At 43.2% G+C, this 22,154-nt stretch overlaps 1 protein-coding gene across 1 annotated transcript in view; it reads right to left on the bottom strand.

Moving 5' to 3' along the window:
* The window catches only part of FCGBP (Fc gamma binding protein), a 54,994-nt gene that overhangs the window by 32,302 nt on the left and 538 nt on the right, over positions 1 to 22,154 (bottom strand). Inside the window, exons 2-9 of the mRNA XM_087970886.1 lie at positions 19,252 to 19,305; positions 16,220 to 17,446; positions 14,560 to 14,903; positions 9,566 to 10,136; positions 5,903 to 6,504; positions 4,391 to 4,958; positions 2,454 to 3,052; positions 88 to 667 (exon numbers count right to left, since the gene is read on the bottom strand). Of these exons, the coding sequence (XP_087827012.1) occupies positions 88 to 667; positions 2,454 to 3,052; positions 4,391 to 4,958; positions 5,903 to 6,504; positions 9,566 to 10,136; positions 14,560 to 14,903; positions 16,220 to 17,446; positions 19,252 to 19,303 (4,543 nt within the window). The 5' untranslated portion in view covers positions 19,304 to 19,305. The remainder of the gene's footprint in view (positions 1 to 87; positions 668 to 2,453; positions 3,053 to 4,390; positions 4,959 to 5,902; positions 6,505 to 9,565; positions 10,137 to 14,559; positions 14,904 to 16,219; positions 17,447 to 19,251; positions 19,306 to 22,154) is intronic.

The following is a 22,154-nucleotide window of genomic DNA, read 5'->3' as shown; positions in this document are numbered from 1 at the left end:
AGCAGGACATTGGATTAGCAGACCTCCAGGGTTCTTTCCAGCCCTTTTATTCTATGATTCGGAGAACTGGAATTCAATATTACTCACGGCAGAAAGATGGACTTCTCCATGGCTGGATAAGGACCTTGGCTTCTTGACAGGCTGACACATAGGTCTGAATGCTTTGGCACAAGGCCTGGCTGTTTCCGTTGCTTTGGCACAAATCATAAATGCAGTCATTGAAAAACACCCTGGGGTCCACCTTGCTGTGGCAACCCTTTAAGGGGCCATCGGAAGCAGTGATGATGCCACAGTAGTTGCGCTGTTTGAAAACCTTCTTCTTTTCTTCATCACAGGTTGGGCACTTGCTCCCAGAGCATCCATCTGAACAAGGCCCTCCTGCCCCAAGGACTGAAACCTTCCAGGAAGCACCAAACACAGCCACATCTGTAACTTTCTTCCCACTGGGCAGTAGGAATTCGTCATCCTTCTTCCCATTGTAATTCCCACACAGACCTTGCATCCGCTTCTGATAGCTGCTTGGGACAGTAATTCTCACATGGTAAAGCAGATCGTAGCTCACAAGAAGGCCAAAGTGGGTTCTTATCAGGACCTTAGTGCCGTGTTGATAGGCTTGGAGATGTCCTTCCGAAAGTACAATGGGGAGGGACCGGAATACCCCATTCACCTGGAAGAGGCAGCAAACAAGGAATTAGTACAACAGTCATACATACCTCAAGGATTTTGGCTCTCTAATGGCAGGACATTAATATTTCCAGTTCTTGCCATCATTCTTGGCATGTGGGAGTCAATACACATTGACCTTTTCAACCAAAGGTCTCCATACATAGCTTGTCTGTGCTCCATTCCACACATTTGGAAAACCATTTCAAAACAGATCCTCAAAACCCGCTAGACCAGTTCACAAGACATAGCAGATTCAAATATGCCGCATTTAATTAGAAAAATACTGAGCTCTTTTGATCTCCTGGGTTAAAAAAACAGATAGAAGAGATGCAGAAGTCAAAATCTGGTCAAAATGCAGCCAAAGGGCCTCTCCATCCATCCTATGGTCCACAGATAGAGAAGATCCCTCATGTTTCAGGTTGAAATTCTCCTTCCTTTTCTATTTTCCTCCCTTCAAAACCATTCAGAGGTTTTAGAAGGTTTCATTCTCCACCATTGGCTAGCTTCAAAGAAAGCTCCTTGGGAGATTTGGCGTTCATGAAATTCATCTCTGACAAAAAGAGACGTGGAATAGAATAACAGAGTTGGAAGGGACCTTGTAGGTCATCTAGTCCAACCCCCTACTCAAGCAGGAGACCCTATACCATTTCTGACAGATGACTGTCTGGTCTTTTTTTGAAAGCTTCCAGGGAGGAAGCTCTCACAACTTCTAAAGGCAAGTGTTCCATTGGTTGACTGTCAGAAAATTTCTCCTTATTTCTATGTTGAATCTCTCCTTGATCAGTTTCCATCCATAATTCCTTGTCTGGCCTTCGGGTGCTTTGGAAAATAGGTTGATCCCCTCCTCTCTGTGGCAGCCCCTCAAATATTGGAAGACTGTTATCATGTCAATCCTGATCCTTCTCTTCACTAGACTAGTCATGCCCAGTTCCTGCAAATTTTCATCGTACGTTTTAGCCCCTAATCATTTTTGTTGCTCTTCTCTGCACTCTTTCTAGAGTCTCAACATCTTTTTTACAGTATGGTGATCAAAACTGGATGCAGTATTCTAGGTGTAGTCTTACTAAGGCTTTGTAGAGTGGTATATGCACTGACCCCCTCCCTGAAAAAGTCACACCTATGCAGCAACAGCTTTTTACAAAGCCTCCATGGTATCTTCTTCTCATGTACACCAAACCCTGACCAGGGTTCTTTTATAGCAGTGCTTCTCAACCTTGGCAACTTTAAGATGTGTGGACTTCAAGTCCCAGAATTCCCTAGCCAGCTATGACAGCCGGGGAATTATGGCACTTGAAGTCCACACTTCTTAATGTTGTCAAGATTGAGAAAGACGTTTATTTTATTTTACTTTATTTTATTATTTATTCAAGGTATGTGGCACCCATCTTCCTGACAAAGCAACTCTGGGAGGGATATAAATTCATAGCCTGAATACTGCAAAAATTCCAGAATTGTGGGGCTCTGGAGAAGAAATATCATTTGGTAGAACAATTCACAAATGCAAAAGAAGGCAAACTTTGTGGGAAAATGTTAAAATGAACCAACGAGGGCCAGAAAGACCCGAGTTCAAAGCAATCAAACCCAAAAGCTTACTAGATGATTATCAGCTTTCCTCAGCCGCTATTTTTTTTGATCAGGGTATTCTGTAGCATCGTGAAAATAAATTAGAGAGTTTGTAGAAGATCTATGGTTGCAGTTGTAAAGGGTCCCCCCACCCCGGCCCCCAGATTAAGAGGACAATGTTTTATAGGCATAGACTAGAAGATAATGCTAGAGTAAACACTGACCTGGAGTTGTCCTTTTTTCTTATGGAGCAGAGTTAGCTTGAAGCCGTAGACTTCCACAGATACTTGCTTAACGACGGAGACATTTCCATTCCCCCAAGGCTCATTTACTGTCGTGATGGTAAAGGGAATCAAATCACTCATGCTCTCAACGGTAGTCTTAGCCAGGATGTAAGCGCAGGTGCCTTGGAAATCAAAAGGGACTCCATCGAAAGAGAGATAATGAGGATCTCCGGAAGCCGAGCAAGTGGCTGAACTCATTGGGTGGCATTTTTGGACTCCCTCCACCATCTTGCATTCTTCATTGGGCGCACAGGAAAATTTTTGGCAGGTGACAGCTCCACCGGCTTGGCACGTACACTCCATATTGCACTTACTGGTTGGGTAGAAGGTCTGTCCACTCATATAATACCGGTCCTGATAGGTGCAACCACACTGATGCAGAGGGACACAACGGTCGCCACTGAGCACAAAGCCTTCATCACAAACACACCCTTCTGTGCAGTAAGTGGAACAGGGCAGAGAGGAATAGAGACTATTGCATGTCTGTGGGCAGCTTCTGGAACAGAGTTCATAATGGCTGTTTGGTGGACATGCAAGTTCTGAAATGGGAAAACAAGAAAAGATATTGACCATCTATTTATAAGTTTGGTTCCAGAGCTTCTTTTGTTTTTCTCCAATCCAAGTAGCCTTCCAGATGTGTTCTGAAGTCTGGGAGACAGATCGAAAAAAAGTGGATCTATCCTAGAAGCATTCAGGTGTGCAGACTTTAATTCCCAGAGTTCTCATCAAATGGCTATTCTGTTTGGAAAAATTTGGGATCTGAAGTCTACACATCTGGAAATTGGCAAGTTGGGAGACACTGGAATAGACCATTCATTATAAACCCAATATTTCAAATATTAAATCGTGGGAAACCAATGAGCTAAAGTATCATGGAGAAAATGTATCTATGTGGTTGTTAAGAGTTGACCACAATTTGATGATGCTTAATTAATCAATGAGTTGAAAATTCTCAGGAGACTTTTTCCTGAGGGAAATTTGAAAGTTTTATTTAATCAGCTATATTTTCCCCACCGTGCACGAGAACTGTTTTAACAAAATGATCCCAGGACAATGTCTTCTCCTGCTACAGAATTTAACTGAAGTGGCCTATCAATTAATTAAATCTGGTGTCTCCACCCCCGATCCAATATATTCTAATTACTTTTGACTGACCAACTTGAAATCAGTGGCCACCATGGCCCAGGCTAAGGACCCAGATTCTAATGCTAATGTCAAGATTCCGGCAATTGCCCTAATTGAATCATGAGCCTTTAGCCACGCTTCAAAAGAAATCAAAAGATTTATTAGGAGCAACATGTCCGGCATTAACCTGTATGTAGCCAATTCTGGCATGCGTAATTTACAGTCACTGTGACCCTGTTTCCCCCCTCCCCCCTGGTGTGTCATAAATCAGATACTCCAATTAAGCACGTTCACAGGCTAGGTGTCATCAATCACGTTCTCCAATTAAGGATTTTCATGGGCAGAAGACTCAGTAGCTTAGCTACAAACTTTGTGAGGTAAGTGTTGGAATGTATTTCTGGTTTTAAGCTGCTGCGCTGCTCCTTCAGATTTCCTTCCCCTCCCCTTGTTTATGGCAACCTTATAACAGGCATAGGAATGCTTTACGAGTTGACATCTAAATCTAAATAAGCTGCTCCAGCTAAACCTGTAGAAAGCCAGCCTCAAGAGACACCAAGCTAAGAGTCACAAGAAACTGATCGAAACCAGGCATCACCTAGACAGCTGGAGCAGTCAAATGAGGAAGATGTAAGGCCTTCCAGCCCCTGGACTTAGTGAATGGAGAGGAAAACAGAGCAAAGACATTCTCTGAGGCTACTTGCTAAACAAATGAGTAAATCTCTTGATAAACGAGCCCATGGAATCTTACTTACTCCAGACTATATGGATCCTCCAAATATAAATGGTCACTCTCACAACTTGGCAGGCAGATGCATAAGCAGCGATGATGTAGCCCAGTGCAGATGTTTGATTGTTAGATGTGCAGTAGTCATATACACAGTCGAGAAAAAACATCTCTGGATTGATTTTCCCATGACATTCCCTAAATGGGCCATTCTTGTCCACCAGGAGTCCACATTCGGTGCTAATGCTTCGTTGCTTCTGGGCCACACTTTGCAAGTCTGGGCATACCTTTGGGCTGACTTCTCCACAGCCAGGGATCTCAGCCACCATCCAGAGTTGCCCCAAAGCTGTCAGTTTGGTGACTTGCCCACCACTAATCAATGTCATGTCATCTTGTTTATCCCCATTGAAGTTGCCGCAGAGTCCACTCAGGGCACCTTGGTAAGTGGTTGGCACAGTGACCGTGAGATGACTCTGCCAGTTGAAGGTGACCATGAGGCCAAAATCTGTTTGGATCACCGTGTCCCAACCCTTTTGGTAGATGACAATTTGATCTGGGCCCAGCTTGTAGGGCAGGTTGGTGAGCTGGCCATTAATCTAAAAGCAGAGACATAGAAGAAGGAACAGTGAAGAACCACCTGCCAGAAATTTAGCGGGAAATCAATCACAGCTATTCAAATGGACACATTTTTTTACTTCAGGTTCTTAGAAAATAAGTGTCTAATTTTGTTTTGACTTAAATGAAAAACCCCTTTTAAAAAACTTGAATAGTCTATATATGTACTTATTTCCTATATTGTTCTGACCAAGACTTCCAAGACCGTAATTACGCACACGCTTATTTTAAAAACAAGTGTTGTTTTATTGCAATGCTACGAATTATTTTCATTCCCAGGTGGTAATTAATCTCAAACAGTCCCTCGAGATAAGCACCCACCTTTCTTTCCTGTGAAGTGCTGCCAATAATAGAAGTGTCAAATAAACTAGAACAAAAACCAACCAAAGGTCAAAGAGCTTCAATGAGTCTGAACGACTTTGCTTCCTGCAAAGGTCTCATCATCTTTGCCTGCCCTTATGGGAAGGGCAATCACCTCCCAGCCTTACTCCTGAGTCACCCCTTTTGTTTCAGCTGCTCTCGCCTTCTAGCAGCTCTGCGCATACGTGCACTGGGAACAGGCTCCCCTGGGTCCTCTGCCTTGCTGCTGCCAGACTCCAAAGGCTCTGAAGACAGCACCCCACTCCCAGATGGTCCTGGCCCCATCTCTGCATTGGACACAGGACCCTCATCTGAGTCCTCTCTAGACTTCCTGACTGTTCCCTGTTCTTCCCCACTGTCCGATTCCGCTGCCGTCTGCACAGGCTAACCACAACATATAACTTTTATCTATTTCTTTTCCCTTTTTCTATTTATCTTGCTTTCCTGCCCTTCCTCATTTTTCCTTTTATATTTCTTCCTAATTTATAATTTTCTCAACTGTCATCTTTAATAAAAGTATGATATATATATACATATATAAAGAAACCCATAAGATTCAACTCACCATAATTCTGCCCAGAGATGCCCAGCTGACAGTTATCTCCTGGTTGTAGATTTCAATCTTGACCATCCTTTTAGGGGTCCCAGGCCAGCCCCCGTGATGAGAATTCTGGACCAAAATCTGGAAATCAACCAACCCTAGCCTCTTCTGATTCAGCCCAGCAAATCTGTAGAGACAGGTGCCTTGGAAGTTAAAACTGTGACCATCGAAGCCGTGATAATGGGAGTGGCTGATGGCAGAACAAGTTCCGTAGCCCACTGGATAGCAGTTCTGGATGCCGTTCTTCACCTGGCATTGCTCCCCCTGGCTGCACTTGGTGGCCTGGCATTTCACCTTCTTGGTCTGTGGGTTGCAAGCGCAACGCTTTGTGCATGTGCTGTCTCCCCAGAACTCCTCACTGGGAGCCAAGAGGCGGCCCTCAAAGAGGCAGCCACAGGCAGTTCGCGGGATGCACTTCCCAGCATCCATCACAAAGCCTTCCTTACACTGGCAAGACTCCACACATTGCGAAGAAGAACAGTGGGGTGGAAGAAGTTCATTATTGCAAGTGGCAGGACAGACTGACCCACAGATTTTATAGACGCTGTTCTCAGGGCAGGAGAAAGCTATAGACAAGAAGGAGAGGAAAAATGGTTAAAAATGGCGACCATTTATAAAGGTTACTAGGTGCAAATAGAAATACACGTTATTTCCACAGCAAGGAAGATAAAGCAGGAATGGTAAACTTGATTACTTCGTTTAAAGAGGAAAATATTCTACTGTATAGTGCAGTGTTGGTACGGAGTCGGAGTGTTTTGGTTCAATGTGTGGAGTGTGAAGGATGTGTGTGTTTATTTTCATGGTCATGGTGTGCACTGAAGATGGTGTTTGATTTCGTTGTAGGAGGTGCAATGACAATAAAGTAAACTAAACTAAAATATGTTCTTATTTGGATATCACTTCTGGGATTTGTGCTTGTGAAGAAAATGAATCTTTGATCTTGGTTGTGTTGATTAGAAAGAAATGGCTAGTCATATATTAATGTGTAAAAGCAAAAAGTGAAGGTTGGAGTGTGTTTATCTTGTACTGGGCTAGGAGGACTTGGAAGTCAATGCCCCCTTTTCTTTCTTTTTCTCTTCCCCCTTGTATCCCACACTCCCTTTTCCCATTCCCTTTCCTGCCCTTAATTTCTTCTTTTCTTTTTCTTTTTTTGTATTTTACATTTTATATAATAAAATAAAAATAAAAAAGATTTAAAAAAAACTAATAAAGAACAATTTGGAGAGAAAAAAAACAGAAAAGGAGGAGAGAAAAAATGGTAAAAATCCATTTTTATTAATACGTTACTTCTTTGACATGATTCCATTTTTGGAGTACCCACGTGCCAAAAAGTTTAAATTAACCAGATTCTCTAGGACAGGCGTTCCCAACCCCCGGGCTATATTCCAATACTGGGTGGTAGCCTGTTTGGAATCGTGCCACAGAAGTGGCATGTGTGTGCATGCACGCAACTCCACTTGCACAAGGAGCAGGTGAATGCATGCACACACCAGTGGTAGGATTCAAAATTTTTACTACCAGTTCTGTGGACGTGGCTTGGTGGGCATGGCTTGGTGGGCGTGGCAGGGGAAGGATACTGTAAAATCTCCATTTCCTCCCCACCCCACTAACCTGCTTTCCAGCTCCGTTCTCCTGTTCAGGGCAACAAAATAAGACCCAGCCAATCAGTTGGGACTCAAAGGGAGGCAGAGAAGAGATGGGGGCGGGGCCAGTCAGAGGTGGTATTTGCCGGTTCTCTGAACTACTCAAAAATTCCGCTACCGGTTCTCCAGAACTGGTCAGAACCTGCTGAATACCACCTCTGGCACACATGCTACTCACACACAAAACTGGAAAGGTTGGGGATCCTTACTCTAGGACAGTGATCCCCAACCTTTTTATGCCGCAGCCCGGTATCCCCAACCTTTTTATGGCGCGGCCCGGTACCGACATCAGCTGGGCGCCGCCATCTTGTTTTGATGAAAAAGTGCTTCCGGTGAGCTCACCGGAAGCACTTTTTCATCAAAACAAGATGGCGGCGCCCAGCGCTCCGGTGAGCTTTTCGGAGCGCATGCCGCTACCATCTTGTTTTGATGAAAAAGTGCTTCCGGTGAGCTTTCTACCCGGAAAAGCTCACCGGAAGCACTTTTTCATCAAAACAAGATGGCGGCGCCCAGCAAGCCAGCGGCCCGGTAGGACTTGTTCCACGGACTGGTACCGGTCCGCGGACCGGTGGTTGGGGACCCCTGCTCTAGGACACAAATTTCTAACATTTCCGAGCTATAAGCAGACTTAGAATTTTGAGAATGTCTGTTATGCTCTTTCATAAACTAACTAACTATCAAATCTTCTTAGCAGGGTAATAATTTCCCTGAATCCTGTTTCCTATGAGCTTTACTGCAAAATCAAAGGGTGAGGTTTTTTTGTTTTTAAATGTGGCATACGCTAAAGAATTCACATGCTACCCTGGATAACTGCTGATGTTCTCAGCCTGACAGTGATGGATGTGTGCTGAGTTCAAAAGATAAAAATTAGGCAAAAGGGCAATCTCTCTCTCCACCCACCCCCAAATCTCAAAGGTATGGGAGTCATTGACCATGAATGTCCCATTATTCCTCATTTCTGATACCTACTGATAAATTTGCCTCCGGTGAATTTGGATAGCCTTTTCAAAAAGATATGAAAATGAATGAGTTCGTATGGGGAGAAATAGAAATTAATTGAAGTTGGCCTGCAGTTAGACACCCCACGCTGGGGAGAAAGCTGAGCTTGCTAAGTCACTGTTAAGATGCTTTATTATTATATTTATCTCACTGTAGGACAAAGTTTCAAGTGAATTTTTTTCTCCACTGGGGCTTCTTTCAGGTATTCTAGACTACAGCCAGGCATGAAGAATCAGGACCACATGATTACAGTTAAGCTGGTTTATTGCTCATATCTATACTCAAGAATCTAGTCAACTAGCGGGGTCAGAATTAAACTGGTGCTCAATAAGAGTTAATCGAATTTATGAGAGGTTGGACATGCAACCACTTGTGGGAATGTAATGATTCCAGGTTGATTCTTCTCTTGACCCAGGCCTTTTACTACAACTACAGTTCCCACCAATCCATGATCCAGAGCACGGGTGTCAACCTCAAGGCCCGTGGGCCAGATTCAGTCTGCAGGCTGCTTAGGTCTGGCCCTTGGGGCCACTCTGGAAAGAGTGAAGGACCGGCCCGTGGTGCCTCTGCCAGCAAAAATGGACCTCGGTAGGGCCATGTGCAACCCTCTCCATCTCTGTTTTCACTGGCAGAGAGTTGCAAGAGGCCGTTGCAGCCGAAAACGGAGCTCAGGAGCCCATTTTCGCTGGCAGAGTGCTCAGCCACCACAGGTGCCCACAGCACAAGTGACATCAAGCTGGCCACGCCCACTCTGGCCACCCCCACCTCAGGCCGTGAGTTCAAACACAACCCTCAATGAGGGTCGACACCCCTGATCTAGAGTAAGATTTAGCAATATAGCTATTTTATGAGCTGTGAACTTCAACTCCCAGAATTCCTGAGCCAGCCATGCTCTGGGAGTTGAAGCCCACAGGTCATAAAGTTCCCATAGTTGTCCAACCCTGATCTAGAGGAAAGCTACCATAAGCAAGGAATTTCTACTCACGGCATCCAACGAGGTTCCTCCACTCTAACACAACTCCACCTTCTTGCTGGCAGGCATCCACATAGCTCTTCAGCGCTTCGCACAAAGCTTCTCTATGACCTTCATAGACAAAGAGGTCATAGACACAATTTTCCACAAAGATGCCAGGCTCAACCAAAGAATGGCACTTGCTGAATGGGCCGCCTTTTTTACTGAGCCAGCCACAAAAGGTTTCACCTCTATATTCAATGAGTTTTTCCTTGGTGACCTTCTTACACTTTCCATGGCAGTCACTCCAGCACAGTGGGTCTCCATCCTCCACTTTCCAACTCTGCCCAAATTCCACGGGGCCCGGAGCCAAGGATCCACTGGGGATCCTGAAGTCATCATCAGGTTTTCCATTATAGTCACCACACAGGCCGCACACATTCTCAAAGAAGCTGCTGGAGATCTTCACTACAAAGATGCTGTTCCAGTCATAGGCCACCCTCAGTGAAAAGTCCGTCTCAATGATGACAAAGGTGCCGCTTTGGAAGAGCCATAATTTATCTTTGATCAGGAAGACGGGCAGTCGGAAGCGCTGGTTGTTCACCTGGTGCAATAAATGTGTTAAGAAGATAATACACTTTGAATATGGATACATTCAGGTATGGGTGCAACTCAAAGGATGAACCACTGTTGAAATGAAGAACATCCACACTTACAAACCACTCACCTACGCAATATGCATAAGAAATCCCTTCCTTCCTTCTTTCCTTCCTCCCTTCCTCCCTTCTTCCTTTTCCTTCCTTCCTTTTTCCTCCCTCCCTTCTTCCCTTTCTTTCCTTCCTTCCTCCCTCTCCTTCCTTCCTCTTTCTCCATTCCATCTGCTTTTCTTTCTCCCTCCTCCTCCTCCCTCCCTCCCTTCTTCCTTTTCCTTCCTTTCTTCCTCCCTCCCTCCTTCCTCTTTCTCCAATCCATTTGCTTTCCTTTCTCTCTCCTCTTCCTCCATCCCTTCTTCCTTTTCCTTCCTTCCTTCCTCACTTCCTCTCTTCCCCGATTTTATTATTTTTATAAATAACTCAAGGCGGCAAACACACCTAATACCTCTTCCTCCTCCTATTTTCCTCACAACAACCCTGCAAGGTGAATTAAGCTGAAAGCCTTCATGCCTAAGGCAGGATTAGAACTCACACTCTTCTGGTGAAATAATAAAGACACCTACCAAGCTCTCATGCCAAAAACAGGACTAGAACCCTGCAAGGATGCTCAGAAAAGAGAAGCATACAGATGCAGAATGCAGATGAGAAAAAGTGCAATTTTGATCTCTTTAGATTTTTCTTTTTTAAAGGCTCCAGTTCTTACTCACAGAAAACCAGCACCTCAAGGACAAATGTTCTAATCTAGCCTTCATTTAGATTTCTACATGCACATACTTTTGGAAAAAATAGTGATGCTTTCAGTCGTGTCATTTCATCTCTCCCAGCAGAATTTCATACGGAAAGGAAATTATAGGAAAAACATAGAGTTCCCTAACGCTTTATCGTATTACCTGTCCATGGTTTCAAACATAGATGCTTCTTCTAACTAGGAATCCCAAGAATTGTACCTGGGCTCTTTGCCGAGGAATCCTATGCTCTACTTGTGTGATTTCATCCCTATCACTATTGTAGTACTAAAGACAATGGGTTTGACTAGTCTAAAGAAAAGAAGAATTAGGGGCAACGTGATAGCAATATTCCAGTATTTGAGGTGCTGCCACAAAGAAGAGGCGGGTCAAATTATTCTACAAAGCACCAGAGGGCAGGACAAGAAACAATGGTTGGAAACTGATCAAAGAGAGAAGCAAACTTGGAATTAAGGAGAAACTTCCTAACAGGGAGGACAATTAACCAGGGGAACAGCTTTGCCTTCGGAAGCCGTGGGTGCTCCATCACTACCGGTTCTGTGGCCGTGGTTTGGTGGACGTGGCAGGGGAAGGATACTGTAAAATCTCTAGTCAGAGGTGGTATTTGCCAAACCACTCCAAACTACTCAAAATTTCCGCTACCGGTTCTCCAGAACTGGTCAGAACCTTCTGAATACCATTTCTGAGGGAAAGGCCTTGATTCTCTTCATTAGCCACACCTGCTGGGAGCAAACATGAGTTTATCTTGTGTTGACTTTGCTTATCTATGTTCCTGGCATCTTTCCAACCGTGTTGAATTACCTCATTTTGCCTTGATTGGACTTATAGTTACAGTTTTTGTTGAGCAAGTTTTGGACTTGATTCTCTGCAGTCAAAGGCTGTTCCTTGGAGAGTTTTTTCTCCAGCCAAAAGGTGACCAGGACATTGGGAGCAAAGTTGGAACTAACAAAGGGACTCTTATTGATTAACTGACTGTGTTGCCTTTGTGCCACGCCCCAGGTCATCACAATTCTACTCTACTCTACTCTACTCTACTCTACTCTACTCTACTCTACTCTACTCTATTGCCAATTGACTGATCACAATATATTGGGCAAAAATATTGACCAATAGTCAGTAACATTTGAAATATTATGTACAGTATTTACATGCTCCACCAGTTCCCATGTTTGGAAGAGAATGGGATCGTGTCCCTACATTGTTTATGACATTGTATTATAATCAACTTTATTTTAGGATCTAAAACATTTGCTGAAGATAAAAAAAATAAATAAATCTTGGTGGAGATGACAAAATCAAGAAAGGGTGGAGTCCTGGGAAACACGAACTACTTCCTTGAAAAATTAGACTTGGCTTTGGTGTGAATTCAAGTCTCCTGGAAATACATTGAATATTCAAAGTTAAAGACAGTAGAAATACAGGTAGTCCTCATCTTACGACCATAATTGGGGCCAACATTTCTATTGCTAAGTGAGACAGAGGTGAATTTCACCCCATTTTTCTACCTTTCTTGCCACTTCTTGTTAAGTGAATCATTGCAGTTGTTAAATAAGTAACACGGTTGTTAACTTGACTTTTTGCTTGACTTTTTGCTTGTCAGAAGGTCGCAAAAGGGGATCACATGACCCCAGGACACTGCAACCGTCATAAATATGAGTCAGTTGCCAAGTGTCTGAATGATGCTCACATGACTATGGAGAGGCCACAACAGTTTTAAAATATCCTAAGTCATTTTTTTTTCAGTGCTGTTGTTACTTTGCACAGTCACTAATTGAACTGTTGTATTGTAAGTCAAGGACTGCCTGTAAAAGTAAGATCTGCTTCTCCAAGGATGGGGGATGTTTTTTAATTCAAAATGCATGTGCTTACTTCCTGAGAAGCAAGAGGCGAATTTAAATTGCTTTACTTGTAAGTGAGTGAAGGGATGTGCTATTTAATCACAGGTAGACTATAACCCAAAGTACAGTTTACTTACCCATATAATAACAGCTTGATACATTTTCCATTTTTGCTGCCGGACTAACTCTCCTTCCTAACTGCCATTTGTGTGAATTTCAGTTTTCTGGACTCCTCAAGTTAACCTGAACATGGTTGAGAATTTTGGTCCACATGTCTGGAACGTGTGTGAGTTACACAAATGTTGTCTTAGGCCAGTGTTTCTCAACTTTAGGCAATTTTAGGACCTTCTTGTCCTCTGGTGGTGGTTAGGGTTAGGGTCAGAGGACTACTTCTAGGGTTAGTGCCTACTGGTTTGGAGAGCTTGCTTTGCATGCGCATGAGCAGGGCTCAAACACTGCCCTGTGCATCAATGCTGGTGAGCTGTGCAGGCATGCCTAAATGTGCCCACACCAAACGTCGGGGTGGGATTCTACCAGTTCACACCTATTCACTAGAACCGGTTGTTAACATTCTAAGCAGTTCGGAGAACCGATTGTTAGAAGAAATTACTGGCCTAATCCTGTAAGGAAGGCAGGAAGGAAACATTCTGGTGTTGCTTACGGAAACTGCCTCTCCGTTAACCCTTAATACATTCTTGGCAGGACTAGACTTCCTGTCTCTGGAACTTCTCTGGAGTTTTTCCCCCCCTCCTTTGCCTGGTACTTTGCTTGTGTGGAGTGACCATTCAAAGTTACAATGGCACTGAAAAAAGTGACTTATGACCCTTTTTCACACTTACGACTGTTGCAGCATCCCCACAGTCATGAGAGGCCAGGCGAGGAGATGCGTGCCTCGATGTGAGTGATATTGAGTTGGCCACGTCCAGCCAATAACATGACCACCAAGCCATGCCCACCAAATAAGCCACGCCCACAGAACCGGTTGTTAAAAAATTGAATCCCACCCCTGCCAAATGTGTGTTTCACAGACGTGCAAAAGGGGCTCAGAGACCACCCTATTTATCAACGAAGGTGAGCTGTGCTGTTTTGTAGCTTAGCTGTGGTGTGGCAATCCACTCCGCGAATCAGCTGAGGTAATAAACAACAGAATATAGGAGATGTGAGAGGTAAGGGGGGGGGCAGCCAGAGGTGGTATTTGCCAGTTCTCTGAACCAGTCAAAATTTTCGATACTGGTACGCCAGAACTGGTCAGAACTGGCTGAATATCATCTCTGGTTAGGGTTAAGGTTTTCAAATGCTGCCTTTGGGATTGTGGCTTAAAGATCAACGAACAGCCACACTGCAAACAAAGTTGTAACTCGACAGATCACAAGAAATCAGACCACATCACATGCAGCCAATCAAATCAACCTGACCATGACATACAACACCAGCACTTATATACATCCCACAGAGGATTCTTAAAACCAAGGACTATGACTCAGCAACTACATCCCGCCAATCACACAACCTGAAATCAGACCAGGACTCAGAAAGATATTTAAAGGCCAGGGCCCCACCAGAGAAGCACAATCCAAAGTGCACTGAAGATGTCTCCTCAAGCAGGGATGAACTGTTTGCAACCAAATCGCCAAGCTCGGAGCTCAAACCAACAACGTAACTACCAACCCAAGCAACTAATATTCAAAGACATTTCAATGGTATTTATTCCTTGATAACACAGAAGGTCTTGCAGTATGATCTGGACCCCTGCATGTCTAATGAAGAGGAAGAAACGTCACCGTTCTTACCCGCACAAATCCATGTTCCTTCCTGGCTACCGCTATGTCATATCCGTAGACCTGGACCATCACCAAGCCAACGTAGGACACAGTCTTCACGCCCCGATTCTCATTTTTAATGGTAACATGGAAGGCCGGGAGGGTTGTGTCTGGTCCACAGGTCTTGGCTACAGTATAGGTGCAGGTCCCCATGAAGTCATATGTCCGCATGTCAAATGTACGGTAATGGGGGTCACCCAGAGCCCAGCAAATGGCATAAGATTGAGGCACGCACACCTTCTGGCCATTTTGTATTTTGTAAGTCTCCTTCTTCCGGCACTGTATAGGCGTACTTGTGGGAACAGGCTGAGCTTCTAGGTAACAAAAGGCAGTAAGTTACTTAATGGCATAGATCCAGGCTACCTGATGAACCGTATTGTCCTGCTAAGTCTAGCCCAATCCTACTTGGGATGGTAGAGAGGGCCTGTTGCAGATCCCGTTGGTCAAAGAACTCTGACTCTTGGGATCCAGAAGAGCATTCTCTGCTGCAGCACCCACCCTTTGGAACGTTGTGCCCTCCAAGATAAGATCCACCCTCAACCTCTTGTCATTCCATAAGAGCCTAAAGACCGAGCTCTGCAGAATGGCCTAGTAATCCAATGGAGGAGTTCAACTCAGGAGGTGGCTGCTACATTGATAGCAGATACCACCTCCTCTCACTCCTTTCTCTGCTCCCCACTCATCCATCTTGATTTTTTTACTAATCATATTGATTTTTTGGTTTATTTTTCCTTGGTTATTTTATTGTTCTATTTTTCTTTTGCTTTGTTTAACTTCCTTTTTATTTCTTCATTTTTAATGGTTGTGAGCCACCTAGAGTAGTGTCATTGTCATTCCCCTGTCAGAGTCTGAATGCGAGGAGGAAGCCGGACAGCTGACAGGGAATGAGAGTGTGGCTCCATTGGTTGTGGAGGAGGCTGGGGAAGGGCAAAGTCTGGCTGGGCAGAGCAGGGAAGAGATAGAACAAGGGAGAGGGAGTTCAGAGGATGAACCAGGCCCACCCCCTCTTCATCCTAGGGCACGCAGGGAGGAATGGAAAAGAGAGCAATGTGGGTTGCATGGCTAACAGGGGAGGAAAGGGCCCTGATTCCCTTCATTAGCCACAGCTGGGAAGACAGTTGATAAGAAAGGCAGGCTGCATGCGGCAGGCTGCTGGGAGCAAATGTGACTTTATCCTGTGTTGTCGTGGCTTATCTGTGTTCCTGGCATCTTCCCAACCGTGTAAGTTTTGCCGTGCCTTCAAGCCTGAAATTCTTGCTCCTGCCCTGCCAAACCAATTACTTCAGTTTGGCTTGTTTCGACTTTAAGTTACAGTTTGTGTTGCTCATGTTTTGGACTTATTTTTTTTTGCAAAGTCTATTCCTGGGAGAGTTTTTCTCCAGCCAGAAGGTAACCTGGACACTGGGGGCAAAGTTGGAGATAATAAAGGGTCTCATTGCTTATTTGACTGTGTTGCCTTCATGCCACACCCAGGTCATCACAATCATGGTGGGATGGGTGGCAAATAAATTTTATCATCATCATCATCATTATCATCATCATCATCATCATCATTGTCATCATCTTCCATCCTGCGATGATATCGGTAACACCATCAAACACTCAGACCTGTAGAGTTTCCAGTACTCACCCTTTTGGCAGACTCCTACTGCTCCGTAGCTCCTCCTCTCAGCAATGCCCACACTTAGCAGGCTAAAGGGGCTGCCCGGATGTCCTATGGAATGGATGAATCCTTCCTTCCCAAGTCTGTACTCACTCCATGAATACTCTGTTCCTGTAATCTTTTTCCAAGAGACCCCTCCCAAGGCACGCCCATCCATGGTGAACCCACCAACCTCAGCTGTCTTAGCAAGGATGAGGGCATAATTCTCAAAGCCCACCTGACTCTTAAAAGAGTAGGATGCACAGTAGCTGAGAACATCAGGGATGGTCAGGAAGAAAGGGTGAAATGTGTGACCCAAATGGGTACCACCAGGAGAGAAAAAGAAGACCTGAATGCCAACATTGGCCGTGATGTAGATGGGGTTTGATTGTGTGACTTTCAGAAGAAGCAGCTGTCCAGACTTGAGGTCATAACTTTTGTGGGTGCCACCAGAGGCAAAAGTGACTGTGGTCATTTGGGAGGTTATTACATATGCAATATCGTATTGAGTTTGGAAGGAAAGAGGAAGGATAAAGAAGGAACGGCCCCAGCTTTGCACCGGTAACAGTTGCTCTATCACATGACTACATTTGGTGTTCACTTGGGCACAGCTGTGCCCACTTAACACGGCTACCGGGTGTGTTGCTCTAACAAGTGTACCAGAGAGATCTTGGTAGCTCTGAAGCTGGATGGCTTCATAGGGGCGAAGGGTAACATACAGCTTGCTGCCTGCAGGATAAACGCGGTATTGGAATCTCACAGTTCCCTTGAGATGGATCTCTACGCCGGTGCTCTTATTCCATGCAATGACTGAGAACTCCTTGTATGTTTTGGAGTCATAGTTCAAAGGTGTGAAAACATAATACACCGTTCCTAGAGTCTGGATAGGATAGACAAGTGTGGTGTCAGCTGAATTTTTTTTTGAGTTCAAAGCCACCACAGAGATATTTTGACTGGCTGTCACCAAGACAGTGTGGGGGGATTTAATGGTGCCAACCATCTCTACATAAGTAGGGAACTTCACTATCGCGGTATGTCCTGGGGAAAGAATGAACTTTTTCTGGAAGGTGGATTTATAGACTAAGACGTTAACCGTAGTGAAGGGAACCTGGGCAGAGATGATAAGATGAAATTCAGCCTCTGAATAGCCTAACCGATAATTTTGCATGAAGGCAGTGATGAATTCCTGGCCGATAGGTACTACGGCATGGAGACCTACAAGGAAGGGAAAAACACAGAAAAATGAGAGCCAGGTAGCAAAACAAAGCAATGTATATGAAGGTTTGCATAATCTGAAATGCCCTTTCATTGAATGGGGGGTCAGACAATATGCTTAACCATATCAGGTAAAAACCTAATTCCTCCTTTTACACAAGAGCTAAGCTTGCTTAACGTTAACAATTGTTACTTCAGGGAGGGGCAGACTGTTGTGTGAACCCATCCCATTTACTTTGTTGATGGTTCAGGATATCATACAAACCTCCAACGTGAGTTAATTCAATAATCTGGTTGAGTTTAGTCTCTGAATACAGATTTTGCAAAATCTTAGAGAAGGGCAAAATGGCCTACTGTAGAGGTGTCCAATTTTGACAATGTTAAGACTTCTGGACTTCAACTCCCAGAATTCCTCAGCCAGCATGTGGACTTCAACTCCCAGAATTCTATGCTAGCTGGGGAATTCTGGGAATCGAAGTCCACAAATCTTAAAGTTGCCAAGGTTGAATGCCGCTGGCCTACTGTAATCCTCTCAACATCTGGGGTGTAAATTAGTCCCATCACCCCCAAAGCTGTCACAGATTTATAATATTGATATGACAGAAAGGAGAAATTACTAAATACATGAGGAACAATTACAGCAACTGCATCTAACTGAAATTTAATCGAGCTTTTTGTTGTTTTCATCCATTTCATCAACCAAGACATGTGTACTGTTCTGAAATGCAATCCCTAGTATGCTATTTGACATCCTCAGTCAAAACAGATTTGACATTCCTGGCTTCAGATTGATGTTTTCAAATTGTTACATGGCCAGTAGTTCCAAAATGGGATAAATAGTCCTCAGATGGCTGTTTTTAACTAGTTCTTAACTTATTTAATGTGGGTTTCTAATAATAATAATTAAATTGATATGTCACTGACTCTGGGCAGCTTACACATTTTGTAAATGTTGCTGTGCCTCATCTTTTAACCTCTTCTTTTAACTGACATGTTCAGGTGAGCAGCCTGGAGGATTTTGTGTGCAAAAGGGACACACGTATCCATTTCATAAATCTCACTAAACTAAGTAATTTCAAAAAAAAAAAGAGTAATAATTTCTGTTAGACAGTGATCTTTTCACATGAACATGACAGAGAAACCGTTTAAGGTGTGTTTTCTATCAGCTCAGGAAAATGGAAACAGAATAATATGTGTAAGCTACAGAAATACAGATTTCTGTTTAATGTCTAAAGTAAAATTCCTGAGTGGCTTTACAGAGGAATTAATTACTAAGAGGATTTATGGGTTTCTCTTTACCAGATACATTCATGCATAGGCCAAACAGCCATCTGTTTGGGGTGCTTTAATTCCATTTTTTTGTTGCACAAAGCAGGGTTGATTCAGTGACCCCACTCTTTATTTCTACAAATCAACATATTTGTACTTGACATATTTATGAGCACCCCACAATTAGAACAATTTAAACTGATTATCTCCCTAAAATATTTAGCAAACACACCGAGGAGAAGGTTCACCTGCGAATGTTTTCAATGCATAATAATTTATCTCTAGATTAAAGTATTTCACAGAATTTCTGGTTTCCGAGAGTTCATATATCTTCAAAGCATATCAGCCAGGATAGTTTAATGTCTTGGCAGACTTATGCACTTACTGCAACTCAAATCCCAGAGCTATTTTCTTTCCTGACTCTGTGATGTGAATCTGCTCTGGAGTTTTACCTAAATTCAATTTGCAATTTATTCATCTGATTCATGAATCCAGGGTGTGTGTAGACTTTCGTTTTGAGATTATTTCCTGCTCACCTGTGAGTAAAGCCAGCCCTATGGTTAGTGGCAGCAGCCTGCATATCCCCATGGCTATGAGAAAAAAAGAGAATGGAAAATGGTAATTAAGGATGAGGAATTGGGTGAAGGTAAAAATTCAATAGGCACTTTATTTTTATCCCACCTTTATAATTTTTTAAATACCCCAAGGCATACTCAAGACTTTTCCCTCCTTATGTTTTCCCCTCAACAACAACCCTGTGAGGTAGGTTGGGCTGAAAGAGAACGACTAGCCCCACGTCCACCAGGAGGAGGAAGAAGTATTTGGCATGTTCGGCTTTTTGAGTTATTTATAAAAATAATAAAAGGGGGATAAACAATATCCAAACTATAGAAAGAAAGAAAAAAGCCATTTGTACTACAATGCCCATAAACAGGAACCACCCACCTCTCTGTGCCTGTTATTCTGAAATCCTGAAATTATAAAAAGACACGATAAATTTAGAAGTTGTAAGGAACAGTGATACAAAGCAATGTAAAATCAATATGGTATTCAAGAAGCAATTTGAAAAATTGTTCTCTCTCTCTCTCTCTCTCTCTCTCTCTCACTCACACACACACACACACACACACACACACACACACACTCACAATAGAATATATATACTATATTGCTGGTGGATTTTTGCAGCTATTCCCAATATATCCACTTGCAAATAAATCCCATTCAATTCAATGGGATGTATTTCTGTTTAGAGCAAAAACCAGACTGGGTTGAACCTTAATCTCCAATTTCTTTTTCCTGCTGTTCTCCATCCCTTGAAATATTTTTTAGGGTGAGGTGGGGATTTGCAGGGGGAAAAGAAACTTTGGTTTTTCTCATTTATTTTGATGAAAAGATTGATTAAATGAAGCAACCCATTTTAACATGAGTGGAACGGTTTCAAAACGCTCATTATTGTTTCACACCAGCTGTGGCTAATTTAAAAAATATTTCTTCTTTCTATTAGGGTGGCAACATTTTCTTCAATTCATTGGTTCATGGAGCTGCTCCAAAATCAATCAAAACCATTTTCCCTCATGCACAACTCAAAATGCTTTAAAAAAAATGCCTGCCATGATAAGAGCATTCAATTATCTTTTTTTTTTAAAGGATGTTTTCTCTTTTTATTCAAATTCACTATTTTATTCAGAGGCAAATTGCTCAAGCTGTAATTGATTAAAGCTCATATTAACATTTGAGGGGATTATATCTATTTAGAGGCCTAGATTTATACCTGGTGCCAGAAATCCTTGGTTGAAGCCCCTAGAGATCCCCCAAACATGCCTCTCAAATGGTAACTTTTGAGTGTTGGAAGTTAAAACCCACCCCTCTCCTAGGAAAATGAAATATTTTAGGATATATTAAAAAGGCAAAATATTTCCCTTAAAAAGAGAAATAGAAACTTGGAAGCAGAAACTCACCTCAGAAGCAGAAGCTCACCCCCACCTTTGTTAATGGGTGGGTCATTAAGGCCTAGGCCAGAGTATTCTACATAACAAAGGCCTCTGCCCATCTCATCACCTGGCCTGGGAAGGTTGCATCAGCCAGCACTCAGGTGGTCCAGACAAAGCCTACAAAATTAGCTAAGACCCCGCCGCTGGGAGTCTGACAGCCAATGGGATACATTTCTTACACAGGAACAGGAAATACTAAGGTGAGGGCCAACAGAGGGTATATAACTAAGGGTCTCTCAGCATCTAGGCCCTTTTTTCCTTCTTTCTTCACCCAAGCCATGTGGTCCTGTCCACCATTAAACCATCTTTCCAAGCAGTCACCATGTTTCCAGTGTCTTTCTTCCCCACTTGGAACTGAACCCAGAAGGATATTTCTGCCAACATGAGGTTGACAGCGTAAACCGTTATGATATTAGCAATAATTGTGAGAGGGAACTTGGAGTCCTAGTGGACAATCACTTAAATAGGAGCCTGCACTGTGCTGCAGCTGCCAAAAAAATGCCAACACAGTCCTAGGCTGTATTAACAGAGAGAGAGAACATTGTTGAGAATGGATTCTGATATGCACATTCTTTTGAGAAAAAAAATAATCTTAGATTACTGTCAGAATTTTCCCCAGCTTGGTACTTTCCATCTGTTATGAGATAGAAACCCCATCCATTTGGGAATTTTGGAAGATGTGTTCCCAGAAGAAGAGCCTGTATTATATAATCTTCAGGAGACAACAGAATGGCAGAGTTGAAAGGGACATTGGAGGTCTTCTAGACTAATCCCCTGCTGGAGCAGGAGACCCTATACCATTCCAGATAAGTGTCCAGTCTTTTCTTAAAAGTGTTGGAGCAGTATCCACAACTTCTGAAAGCAAAAGATTCCACTGGTTATTTTTTCTAACTGTCAGAAAATTCCCCCTTAGTTCTAGATTGTTTCTCTCCTTGATTAGTTTCCACCCATTGCTTCTTGTCCTGTTCTCAGGTTCTTGATTCCATCTTCTTTGTGGCAGCCCCTGAGATATTGGAACACTGCTACCATGTTTCCCCTAGTCCTTCTTTTTCATCAGACTAGAATTTTCTAGTTCCAGCAACCGTTCTTTATATGTTTTAACCTCCAGTCCTCTAATCATCATTGTTGTTCTTCTCTGCACTTTTTCTAGAGTCTCAACCTCTTTTTTTCATATTATGACAATCAAAACTGGAGCCAATATTCCAAGTGTGCTCTTACCATGAAATTATAAAGTAGTGTTAACGCTTCATGGGCTCTTGAGTCTATCCCTCTATTAATGCAACCTAGGACTGTGTTGGCTTTTTTGGCAGCTGCAGCAGAAAATAAGAAACAGGTAGATAGCTGTTTGGTTTCCACTTTAACCAGAAAGACAGAATTCCTCATATTTGGTCACCACCATTCCTCCATTAAACCGCCTTCCTAATGCAGATAGTTCTTGACTCACC

The sequence above is a fragment of the Notechis scutatus genome, chromosome 8 (genome assembly GCF_049901735.1).
Source record: "Notechis scutatus isolate UNSWTSFEM ecotype Mainland chromosome 8, rNotScu1.2, whole genome shotgun sequence".
NCBI lineage: Eukaryota > Metazoa > Chordata > Lepidosauria > Squamata > Elapidae > Notechis > Notechis scutatus.
This window is presented reverse-complemented; position numbering and strand designations above follow the sequence as displayed.